General features: G+C 49.5%; 1 protein-coding gene across 2 annotated transcripts in view; it reads left to right on the forward strand.

Moving 5' to 3' along the window:
• Positions 1-12,347, forward strand: part of RGS9 (regulator of G protein signaling 9) — a 69,204-nt gene that overhangs the window by 9,563 nt on the left and 47,294 nt on the right. For both annotated transcript variants that reach the window (XM_079131979.1, XM_079131978.1), the window contains exons 2-7: positions 3,446-3,542; positions 7,546-7,596; positions 9,171-9,277; positions 9,480-9,531; positions 9,793-9,851; positions 11,250-11,326. In XM_079131979.1, the coding sequence (XP_078988105.1) occupies positions 3,446-3,542; positions 7,546-7,596; positions 9,171-9,277; positions 9,480-9,531; positions 9,793-9,851; positions 11,250-11,326 (443 nt within the window). The remainder of the gene's footprint in view (positions 1-3,445; positions 3,543-7,545; positions 7,597-9,170; positions 9,278-9,479; positions 9,532-9,792; positions 9,852-11,249; positions 11,327-12,347) is intronic.

A 12,347-nucleotide genomic window follows, 5' to 3' on the forward strand; every position in this document is an offset into this window, starting at 1 on the left:
CACCTTCAGGTATTTGGATACGGTGTATATGTGCCCCGTATATACAGCTTTGTGTATTAGGCATAAATGAAACCTAAGTGAATTTCATGTGTGTGTTTACCTGGGTCTCATCCCTAAGAAATGGCATGTTTGTGCCAACATTCCGAAATTAAAAAAAAAAAAGAGATCTGAAATCCCAAACGCTTCTGGTCCCAAGCATTTGGATAAGAGATAGTCAACCTATCTTTATGCATATATAATATATATTTCTCCTTATGAAATGTTCTTATGTAGTTAATCAGATTCTAAGGGATTATAAAATCGTATCCACAAGTGGGATATGTATTATATGTATTTTTATGGTGGAGGAAGGAGATTCAGAGGGGTCACTGTGTTGTCCCAATCCTTCAGTTAAGTGAAGAAACTCCCCCGGGGGTGCAGGACCCTGGGGTTCCTTCTCTCTGGATTGCAAGCACCTTGGAGCAATAATAGGCCCTCATTCCTTGTAATGGGCCGTGTGGTGTTGGGGTGCTCTTTTATTAAATGACAGGAGAATAACGACTCCATAACCAAATCAGTTAAATTGAGGGGAAGCAGGTCCATGGGGAGCTGTTCTACCTCGGGTAATGGCCAGGATGTGGACAGGCTGGTCCGAGGCGCAGCCCTCCCTGCGGTTATGTCCAGCTGTGCTGGTGCCCAGGCGCAAGAGAGCTCTGGGCTCAGGGCAGGCAGGCAGTTCCTTGATCCCACTTGCTGGCTCCGGTTCTGAGCCTCTGTGCCTGCTGGGACCCCCACCCACCCTCCTGCCCCGCTTCCTGCTCATCTCCGGAGGATTCGCCTGGGGAGCGCTGCCCTGCCCCCTGCTGCGGGTGCTGCTGATTCCGTGGCCTCACCTTCATAACCGCGTTTCCTGAGCTGCCCTGTCTTCCTGGTGCTGTAGGCCTCCTTATCCGTGGTTTCGCTTTATTGGTTGTTTTCCCAGTAGCGGGATTGAACTTCTGAGATTTCACTTCATTCCATTTGATATGCACAATCAACCTTGGTCTGAAAGAACTAATGGAAAATTCCTATTATGAGAGAAAAGAGAAAGAACGAGAGCACTCACATAGCTATTAGTGGATTGTTACAGTTGTTCTGTTTTATCATTAGATATAATTAATCTCTTGCTGCACCTAATTCATATATTAAACTTAATCACAGGTGGGTAGGTATAGGAAAAACCATAGTGTACATGGGATCTGGTACCACCTGCGGTGTCGGGCATCCCTGTGGAACGTGTCCTCTGTGGGTAGGGAGGATGACTGTCCTGGGCCATGTGCCCTTGGGCTTGGGGATCAGACCTGCTTACCTTTGGTTTCTCAGAGTCAGCCATGGCTGTGCCTGGGTGTTGAAGAACTAGGGACCATTGCCAAGCTCATCTGGGGCAGGGGGTGTGGACATGTTCGCATTCATGGGGACTCCCCGAGGAATGTCACATCTGTAACCTCTGCGAGCAAGGCTTTGTCAACCTTGGTTACAAAGTACAAGAGAAACACCTAGGTTCTCTCTCTTGAATAGTGTGGAGTGTCCAGTTTCCTTTAAAATATCCTCCAGTTGATTTTATTTCCATTTAATCTTTTCAAGTGGAAGATCTTTTTTGATAGTAAAAAAATTTTAAATGACACTGAAGACCATCAGAGCTGTCCTTCTGACCGTCTTCCTGAAGTGACCGATGTCTTGGTTGGAAGAAGTTACTGATTTTCTTGGGCTCCAACCCTCTCCTGAATGTTTATGACCCTGTAATTCCTGGCTCTGACCCTGGTCCTTCCCAGCTTGGGGCAACCACTTCCAGTCCCCTGCCAGACACTGTGGTATCTCAGGGGCCCTTCACAACTCACACACCAAAGCCAAAGCATGTGCTTCTAGAAGGTGTTCCTTTTCCTCCTTACCCCTGCCCTTCCTTGTTTGGCCTTGCTGGAGTAGAACCAGGGCCTCGCTCCTGCTAGCCAAGTGCTCTACCACCAAGCCACCCCCAGTCCTTCTGCATTTTCCATTTTGCTGACTGGCCACTCCTGTCCTTTAAGTCATGACCTTGTCATTGTTCTCTGCCACTTTCACTGAATGACTCGATCGCTCACAAATGCAGCTAATGCTCACTCACGAGGGTTCTGAGAGTCCTGCCTCCTTCCACCTTCTCGGCTGCTGCTTTCACTGACTTATTAATTCATGCCTCGGCTGTTTATCGAGTGCCCTCTGTGCCAGGCACTCTTCCAGGCACTTGGAATACAGTGGCAAGCGACAGCAGACTAAGGACAGGTGCTTAAGGAACTCACTTTCCAAGAGCAAGGGATAGGCACAATAAATGATTTAATAAATAAGCAAGTCACTTTGCAAGTTAGATGGTGAGCTCTTGAGGAGCAAGTAGGGGATCAAGAGAGCCAACCGTGGAACTCAGGGTTGCAGCTCTGAGTGGGATGGTCAGGGTGGACCTCCTGGGGACATCAGAGGAGAAGGAGGCAAAAGAGTGAGCTGAGTAGATCTTTTGGGAAGGCTGGCTCAGGCAGCGGGAATAACAGTCAGAACAAAGGCCCTGTGGCAGCCTGGGAGCATGCTTGACATTGTTGGGAACAGTAAGGTGACCAGTGTGGAGCGAGCCCCTGGGGAATGGTAGGACAAGAGTCAGAGAGGAAAGGAGATCCCAACCACGTAGACAGCAGGGCAACCTTGTCATTCACTCCAAGAGAAATGGCCATGGCATTGAAATGGCCAAGCAGAGAGGTCCATGGATTACCCTGATTGAATTGGAAGGCTCACCTGGCTGCTCTTCTGAGAAGAGACCAAGTGGCAGGTGGCAGGGTGGAAGCCTATTATTTTATGCCTGGACTGTCGCAGTAATTCGAATGGATCACCCACTTTTGTCCACCTTAGGAAGTGTCTTCGCATCTCAATGTTCTTCCCTCTATCATGGTCACATTTCCAGAACGCTCTCTGGCAATGGCTGCTTGGATAACACCCCCACATGAGTGGCATGTGAGTCCCGCTGTGATCTGTCCTACCCTGTTCCCTGTCCCTCTCGCTCATGGGACACTCCTGTCCTCCATGCTCTCACTTTCTCTCCAGCAAAAGCCTTTTGTGTGAAGGCCCATCTGTTCCTCAAAGCCTCCCAGAAGCTCCAAGTCAGAGCAAAGCTCCGGGCCTCCAGCCGGGAAGGTGTCTGCACCTGTGGGTGTCTGCGTTAAAGCTGCTCCGTGCCCTGTGCGTTAAAGCTGCTCCGTGCCCTGTGCGTTAAAGCTGAACCGTGCCCTGTGCGTTAAAGCTGCTCCGTGCCCTGTGCGTTAAAGCTGCTCCGTGCCCTGTGCGTTAAAGCTGCTCCGTGCCCTCCAGGCTCCTGGGCCAGATTGGAAGCCTCAGGTCCTCCTTTGTGTCTTTGGATCCTACTCGATGCCACGAGAAGCTTCTGAAATGACTTCTCTATTCTGTCTTGCAGATTGAAGCTCTTGTGAAGGACATGCAGAACCCAGAGACGGGGGTCAAAACGCAGAACCAAAGGGTCCTGGTCCCCAGTGTCCCTCATGCCATGACAGGTGATATAATTCATGACCTAATCTTGGCCTGGAACAAACCCCACCAGGGGTTGGCAGACTCAGTCACGCAGGCTAACTGTGGCCCTCAGCTGTATGTGTAAATAAAGTTTTATCGGAACACATCATGTTCATTCACCTCCACCTTGTCTACAACCACTTTTACACCACAGTGACAGAGTTAAAGTACACAGCTATGCAGAGACCATATGATGACCCACAGAGCTGAGGTATTTACTGTCTTGCCCTTTACAGAATAAGTTTTCTGATTCCTAGACTACAGTTTTCCTCTCCAGAAGGGTTAAAGAAGAAAGGGGAAAGGACTCCGTGGGTCACGTGAAGCCATTGCTCCCAGGAGGTCATTGCAGAAAGCTTCACGTCAGTTTTGTGTTTGCTTGCTGTTGATTTTATTTTAATGAAATCAGCAGGAACAAAAAAGTGCCATTTGGCAGAAAAAAACAATGACTTCTGTCTTGCTCATCCTTCCCTACCTTCTAATTCATATTCGGACCTTCTGAAGTGTCCCACGAGGATGGAGCCGCTGTCCCCTCTGTATGTGAGTTCCAGGGCCTGCAGAGTGTTGCAGGATATTGTATTGGAGGATCTGGGCAGGAGGGAGGCCTGGATCAATAGAATAGTGCCTTTCAGCTACTCTGTTCCCTGTGCTTGATGACCTTGGCTTTGCAGAGATGAGTAGGTGTCACACTAAGGCTTGATGTCCCAGGAAGCACAAACCCGGGACTTGCCACCCTGCCGTGCTCATTGTGAGCCCTGGCTCCACCTGTCACCTGGTTGTGCATGTTTCGCTCAAGTGCCCAGCCTCGTCTCTCCTTTCTGATGGCTTGGAAGAGGGGTGCCCCGCCAGCCTGTGTCATTCAGGTTTTCTTGGGTGCAAGCAACAGAAGATGGAAACCTGGCTTGTTGGGGGGAAAGGGGAAGTGATTGGAACACCCCAGGGCAGCTCGGGGAGAAGAGGAAATACGTGGGAAAGTGGGGACCAGAGCAGCTCTGGGCATCCAAAGAGCAGAGACCAATGGGCATGCTTTCCAGGGCATCTCCGCTCTTCCCCATCATTAAAGGGGCAGCAGTGGCTGTTGTTCTTAAAGGCATCCCTGACCCGAGCCCCGCCCTGCTTCTGGTTGTCGTGAACAATATCTGGCTTGAATGTATTAATTTTGAACTGGGGGTGAGGGACTTCAAGGAGAGGCATCTTGTCTTGCTCATCTGGGTACTCTCAGTGCTTGGCAAGGCCATGGTTAAGAAAGCTTTATCGATGTGTCCATCAATCCTGGTCCAGCTGTTATGGGGCATAACTTAAGAACAGACTGATCACCACTGAGAAGTCCAAATTTGAGAGTCTTTATTAAGCTGGCCGGCTGTCTCACACAATGCCCCCAAAAATGGCTATTGGGAGAACAGCCCTGACCACAAGGTTGTAGGGGTTCTTATACCAAAAATCACATCAATCATAAGTGTCTGTTGCCATGATTCGAAATTACAAACTAACATCCTGAGATCATCGACAGAAGGGGAAAGTGGGTCAAAATGACCCTTACCTAGGTACAAACTAAAGAATGGTCACTAACATCCACACAACCACCGTTCACATGGTACATTGTTTAGGAGCAATAGGAATCAAAAGAGAGCAATTTTTCTTTTCAAAATAATTGTCATTTTGTATTGCTAAACATGTCACACTAAGTAACTGATGATGGGGACAGAGGTGGGGTGTTCCCATGGGAGAAGCTTATTTCCTACATAACATGGAGTCTCAGAGCAAAATGGAGTCTGTTCAGTCATTTCCCTATAACATTCTCATGGAGCCAGATCTGTCAGCCCATCACAGAGCTTTTGCAAAGGACCCTGACACAGAGTCAGGCCGCCAGAGGTCAGATCCTTCAAGTGCCCTGCTAGCCCTGTAGCCCTAGTTTGTTATCTTATTCAAAAGCAGTAATAACCAACCTTGTCTGAGAATGAAATGAGACAGTGCTGTGCGAGGGCCCAGCAAGTGGCGGATACTTGGTGGGTGGACCCAGCTCTGGCACTTTCCTGCGCTGTGTCTGTTAGCACTTGCAACAAAGTTCCCTTCTGCATGGGACCACGGAGACACAAAACATTTCAGTAACTGGTCCCTACGTCACTAAGTTTGTTCATGAGTAAACTTGGATTCGAGTCTGGCTCTTGGACTCCAAAGTGCCTTTTATCCACGGTAGGTGTCAGTAGGTCTTCCCTTCCTTACACATGGGTGCGCTTGGTTTCCTGAATTGTGTAAGGCAGTCACCCACCCCGTCATGTTTTCCCATGTTCCTCCTGTGGGATAAATTCCAACACTGTGGAAATAGAACGCAGGAAGGAGTCCTAGTCCTGCTGTATAGTAGTGCCAATGGCAGCAAATGGCCATCCAGCTTCCTGGGTAGAGCTGACCCAGGGCTTCCTGGAGCAAAGGCGCTAGCAGCGTGCTATCAGAACAGACTGCTTAGTCGGAGGCTGGTGGTGCCATAATCTCATTGGGTCTATTTTGGGAAGCAATGAAGAGGATGAGAAGTCTAGGCTTCTTGGTGGAGAGAGCTGATCAGCCAGATGTCGGCCCTGTCTGCCTCTCTGGCTGCACATCACCGTGTAGCCTTAAAACAGAGGCTTCGGGGGAACAGCGACATGTCCAGGCCTAGGATTTTAAGTAGGATTTTAGATGAAGATTTTTTGCTAGTGAACAGCCAACCGGGATGAATCAAAGCTCAGAGTCACAGCAGAGGAAGTACTGAAGGCTGTAGTGGCAGTTTGTGGGCACTGATCGAGAAAATGGCTGGACCTTGGTGACCCAGGTTGGGGACGACGTAAAGGGAAGAGATATAGGTTGTGTGCACCCAGCCACAGTGAGGCAGTGTTATCTGGAGATGAGCCCAGGGAGTAAGTGAGTGGACCACACGGGCCTCCCTGGAGGGCTCCAGAAATGTCTCTCCCCTGCCTCGGAGGAGAGGGGCGTCACTTATGACTGTCCAGCCACAAGGAGATAAGCAGTGGGGTCTCCAGCTCTGGCCCTCTTCTTTGGTGTGTTTTGTGCTGGTTCCCACGCAGGCGGGGACCCTGCGTGGCCTTTGGAAAGCAAAGGAGTCGGTCAGAAAACGTGGCCTTTGGTGTTTGAGAGAGGACCTCGGAGTGAGCACCCTTCCCCACGAGGAGCATTCTCAGTTTGTGGGGCCAGAGCGCCCACACTGAGGACCAGGCTCAGAGCTTCCGTGGGTCCCCAGGGTGGAACCCGGCCTGCCTCGTCCTTAGATAAGTCTGAGTCCTTGGGGGCACGTCCCCTCCTGGCTCCTCTCGCCCTTGCCAGCCTCTTCCCCTTCCTCTTGCGAGTTCTCGCGATGCGTTTTTCCCAGGCCAGCCCCTAGGGTCTGCAGCAAGAGTACAAATGGAGGCCTCTTACCGTGGACCAAAGACACAAATCAACCAGCGACCTGTCGCTGAGATAGGTTCCCCTCTCCCACCCTGATAAAGCACTTCCCTGATAACCCAAAGGTTGGGTGGAAATTTAGAGTTTTCTGCCTCCTCCGCCTTGTGGGGTGGGAGAGCCAGCTGTGACTTTGGTCCCCCTTCTCTTCCCATCTTTGGTTCTGTTTTACTTCCTTGTGTCCAAGCTCCATCCAGGGCCCCTCCAACAGCTGGCTGGGGTCCATTTTGCTTTTCCAGCATTCAGTCTCAGTCTGTTTGCTGTCTGATTGAAGAGTGGAGGGCTGTGCCCAGGTTTTTGTAAGGTAAAAGATAAGTACAACGACAGAGGTTAACCGTGAGTGTGCGAAGGGCAGGTGAGGCTGCAGATCTGCAGCAGTTGGATCATGATAGCCCTGGACTGCAGGCTTCAGAGTTGGACTGGACATGCAAGTGGGGTGGGGGACCATCACAGCTGAGCCAGGAGGGACTGGTCAGGCAACCTCACAGAAGAGGCCATGGCCTTCCAAGGATGGGTCAGGAGGCTGTGACAATGATCGGATACTTCTCTGCTTTGCAGGAGGTGATGTTCTACAGTGGATCATCCAGCGCCTCTGGATCTCCAGCCTGGGTGAGGGTTCGTCTTGCACTCAGTTGTGGCAGACTGCGTGCCCGCTGCACCCCAGGGGAAATGAAATGGAGGCTTTGCCCGTCTCTAAGAAACATACACCTTAGCTGGACATGGTAGCACACGCCTGTAATCCCAGCAGCTTGGGAGGCTGAGACAGGACGATCTCAAGTTCAGAGTCAACCTCAGCAATTTAGTGAGGCCCTCAGCAACTTAGAGAGACCCTGTCTCACAATAAAAAATGAAAAGGGCCAGGGATGTGGCTCAGTGGGTAAGCACCTGTGGGTTCAATCCCTTGTGAAATTGGAGAGACATCACTTCCATGCATAAAATAACCAGAAGCAAAAGCATGATAGTTTAGGGACAAAATAGTTCTTACATACAAGATATGTAAATAGTGGGAAGCTGGGAAGATCTAGAAACGCTTCCCAGAGCCGGTGCTTCATGACCCTGATCTGGAAAGAAGTGATGCTAATGAATTGGAGGAGAGCTAAGAGTGTCTTCCTGGAAGGGGAGCCTAGCAGGAACAATGGTGGAGGAATGGAACGACCAGGAAATGGAGGGGTGTTGAGGGGCACTCGGGAGTGGTGACATCAGCTTGCTCTGGAGGGTGCTGACAGGGTGGGAGTTCACTTAGCAAGTTTGCAGATTCCGAGTTACCTGGAGATAAGGGAGAGGAAGCCACGGGCAGCTTTTGAGCCTGGCAGTGTATCTGATAAGTATACTCAAGCTGGGATTTTGGGGAGTAACTCGAAGGGTGGATTGGAGCTGAAAGAATCTGGGGACCAGATTTCGCCCTGGAAAAAAGGCTGTTGATAAAAGAAGGAATGAAAACTCAGGGTCTGGTATGTGGGAGGGAGTGGGACTTGCAGGGTGAGGGCTGGAGAGGAAGTCATCCCAAGTCTTGAAGGTTGGGGCCCTGGGCAGGGGGTCCTGGAGGCTGGAGGGATACATTCCCCTCTGGAGGACAAAAAGCTACCTGCTTCCATTGGTGTTTCTGAGAAAGAGTCAGGAAAGCGTTCCTTTGATTGATGTCAACCCAGAAACAAACTTTTGCCTCCAAAACAACTGAAGTGGGGTGGGAATTGAAGTGAGGCGGGTAGGAGTGGAAGGATCGGACCTGGGATGCTGGTGAGTTGCTCTTGACCGTGAATGTGCTCCCCTCCCCCTCTTCTCTTTGATTGAGGAAGTGTCTGTTGGTCAAGCAGAGACATTTGTAACCACTCACGTGGCCTTTTCTAGATCCAAGGAACCTGGAGATGCTTCTCCAGGGCCCAACCATCGCCCCCAAGTCCCCTGCAGCAGGCCACCTGGTACCTCTTAACACCCAGGTTCAGTTCTTCCCATCCAGACTTCCTGAGTTGTCCTGCGGACAGGACCTGGGGGATCCTCTTGGCATGTTCCCCAGCTGTTGCTTGTCCAGAGTCAAGTTCAGGAACCACTGTCCCACTCCTCAGATGCAGCTCTGTGAGGACAGGGCTCTCTCCTGGAATTTGGGGTGCTGTGAGGGGGTGGGGACAATGAGCTCTGCCTTTAAGCCCTGCTTGTGACATTGCATCTGAACTGCTTCTCTCCAGAGGCACAGAACTTGGGGAACTTCATTGTCAAGTATGGCTACATTTACCCTCTGCAAGACCCCAAGAATCTCATTCTCAAGCCTGACAGCAGTCTTTACAGATTTCAGGTGAGATTTGGCCTTGACTTTGGGTGTTCATGGGACTGAACTTATTTGAAAAGATACTTGGTTGGCCTCATGTCCTCACAGTCAGGAATGTAGAAGTGGCGGAGGGTTAGGGTTAGGTTTAGGGGGATAAGGTGGTTTTGTTTGGACCCAGTGGTGAAGTGTGGTTTCCCTGCTTCTTCTTTTTTTTTTTTTTTTCCGGTAGACGCCGTATTTCTGGCCCACGCAGCAGTGGCCGGCTGAAGACACAGATTATGGTAAACACTTCACCCCCATCTTTGCCTTGGGGTGTCCTTGACACGCTGCTTATTTACTTGCAGCATTCTGTGACATTTGTCTGTTGTCATCACGACTTTCAGTGAGCTCACATCTGTACTGGGAGTGTCCCCGGGGGCAGGGACTGGGTCGGCTGAATGTCTTCTCCAGCACTCTGAACACCGCAGCCTCACGCAGAGGAGGCTGCCAAGGGAGTTTTGAAATATGATGGTGACGGAAAATGTCATTGTTTTCTTTTCTAGCCATCTATCTAGCCAAGAGAAATATCAAGAAGAAAGGAATTTTAGAAGAATATGAAAAGGTACAGAAATGTAGAACTCTACTCAAGTAGAGCTCATTATAATCGAGTGGAATATAGCCCTAAGCTTTTTTTCTCCTCTTCCTCACATTAGTACGTCCATCTGTACCCTCATGATCCATCCATTCATCCATCCATCCATCCATCCATCCATCCATCCATCCATCCATCCACCCATCTACTTGCCTGCCCATCCAATCATCTTTCTACCCACCCATCCATTCATCCACCCATCCCACCACCCATCCACCCACCTATATACTCACCCATCCATTCATCTATTTATTCATACCCTTCATTCATCCACCACCTCCATTCCCCACCCATCCATTCATCCATCCCCCCTCTCCCCATCCATCCATTCATTCATCCATCCACTCATTCTTTCATCCACCCATCCCACCATCCATCCACCCATCCATCTACTCACCCATCCATTTATCTACCTATACACCCACCATTCACCCTCCCACCCTCCCACTCATTCATTCGATTCATCCATCCATTTATTTGTTTAGAAGCAGCTCAATGAAGTGAAGTCTTTCCATATGGAGCTTCAGTTTCTTCTGCTATAATTCAGGCCCTTGACTGAGTGGCCACTGGGCACGTGGGGACTACCCCCTTCATTTTGCTTATCCTGAGACAATATGACTTAATTAATTATATATAATGGACAGCCCTTGATTAGAACATTTGGATCCGAGTTTATGATGTGAAAACAGTAGTATAGACTTTTCTTTTAGGTTGGGTGAGCCAGATTTCCCCCAGAACACACCCTAGTCTTTAAAAGGCTAGCACTTCTGGCATAGGGCAACCATCTTCCTGTTATAATTCTTTAGAAATTATATATATATATTTAAAAATATATATTTAAATATAAATATAAGTATATATATTTAACATATATATATTTAAAATGGTCAACATCATATCAATGCTAGGGCTTATCTTTATGGATTTTTTTGATATTCCATTGTGAAATATTGAGTCTCCATATTCTTCCCCTTCCCCAGGTTTCTTTCTAACAGATTTGGGTCACATTTATTTTTAAAAATTTTTTATTTGTTTTAGTTATTTATACATGAGAGTAGAATGCACTTTGATACATCGTATATAATGGAGCATAATTTCTCATTCTGCTTGTACGTGGTGCAGAATCGTATAGTTATATATGTACACAGGGTAATAATGTCTGATTCATTCTTGGGTCATGTTTAGTTTAAACAAAACCCAACCCAACTGAGAACAGCAAGGCCTGTTGTGGAAGCTTTTGCGAATCCCCTGGAATGAGCCTGACGGCTGGCCTGTGGTCCCAGGGAGCCCGAGTGCTGTCCTCCTTGGTTTGGGGATGTTTGCCCTGCTGCACGGGCTCACTGTTCTCATTTTCTTTTCCTTCTCTAGGAAAATTACAATTTCTTGAACAAAAAAATCAACTACAAGTGGGACTTTGTCATTATGCAGGCCAAAGAACAGTACAGGTGAGAGGAAGTTCGCATCTGACCTCCGGGCATCTCTCTGCCCTCCTCCCTTCTTTGTTTCCTTTCATGAAAATAAACCTCTATTGGGCATTTAAGTGCCGAACACTGGGCTAAGCATAGGGAATAAAAGGTAGCAGCCTGGTGGGTCTGGCAGATGGGAGGCCGTGAAGCTGCTGTCCCCATGAAGGCCACAGGTGGGAGTTTGCAGAGCTGCAGAAATGGCGTTCCACCCCGTAGCTGCATACACACTGTGTCCAGGCGGAGGATGACGATGGTGACCGGAGAGCACAGGTGGGGTGGGAGGAAGACAGAACTGGAGGCCGGAGGCAGTTCCTGTGGCTGGAGCAGAGGGTAAGGCGTGGAGAAGGCGCAGGTTGGCGAGACACTGGAGATGTTAGCAGGAGCGGGTGGTGAGCAGGCTTTGCACTGAGGGCCACCGGGCGCTGGAGGGGGACTTTAAGCAGGAGATGGGACATAATCAGGTTTGCATGCTAGAACCATCCCTGGGCCTCTCGAAGGCCTGGATTTGCTGGAGCGTGGTTGGCTGCAGGGTGCAGAGCTGAATTCCACGCAGCAGCCCAGGCCTCGGAACAGCGATGAGCATTGTTAAATGGCAGCCCTGGTACGGGCTCCCATGTGCCTCTTGTCCACCTAAGAATCAGAACTGAAAGTTCCCTGGGGGGCTCTGCCTTGTCAGGGACAGCCAGGTGGAAATGCTGGGCACAGTGCATGAGTGGTTTTATGATGAAGCCTAGGAATTGGATTGACGATTAGCATTGTCACGAGAGAGCTGATCCAGGGAAAAGTACGCAGCCTTATGGTAGAATGGCTTCATTGGCCCCAGGGGGTCTTCACCAGAGAGCTGTCACTATTTAGACACAAACATGTCTCAACCTGGGTGCATTTGAGATAAAGCAACATAGGAACAGCTTTCCAATCTGTCACCACTAATATTTGTTTACAAGACTTTGGTGAGGTCTTGGTTGTTGCCTCATCTTATGCTGGCGTGGGGGAAGGCACA

Source organism: Sciurus vulgaris, assembly GCF_902686455.1.
Source record: "Sciurus vulgaris genome assembly, chromosome: 3".
Lineage (NCBI taxonomy): Eukaryota > Metazoa > Chordata > Mammalia > Rodentia > Sciuridae > Sciurus > Sciurus vulgaris.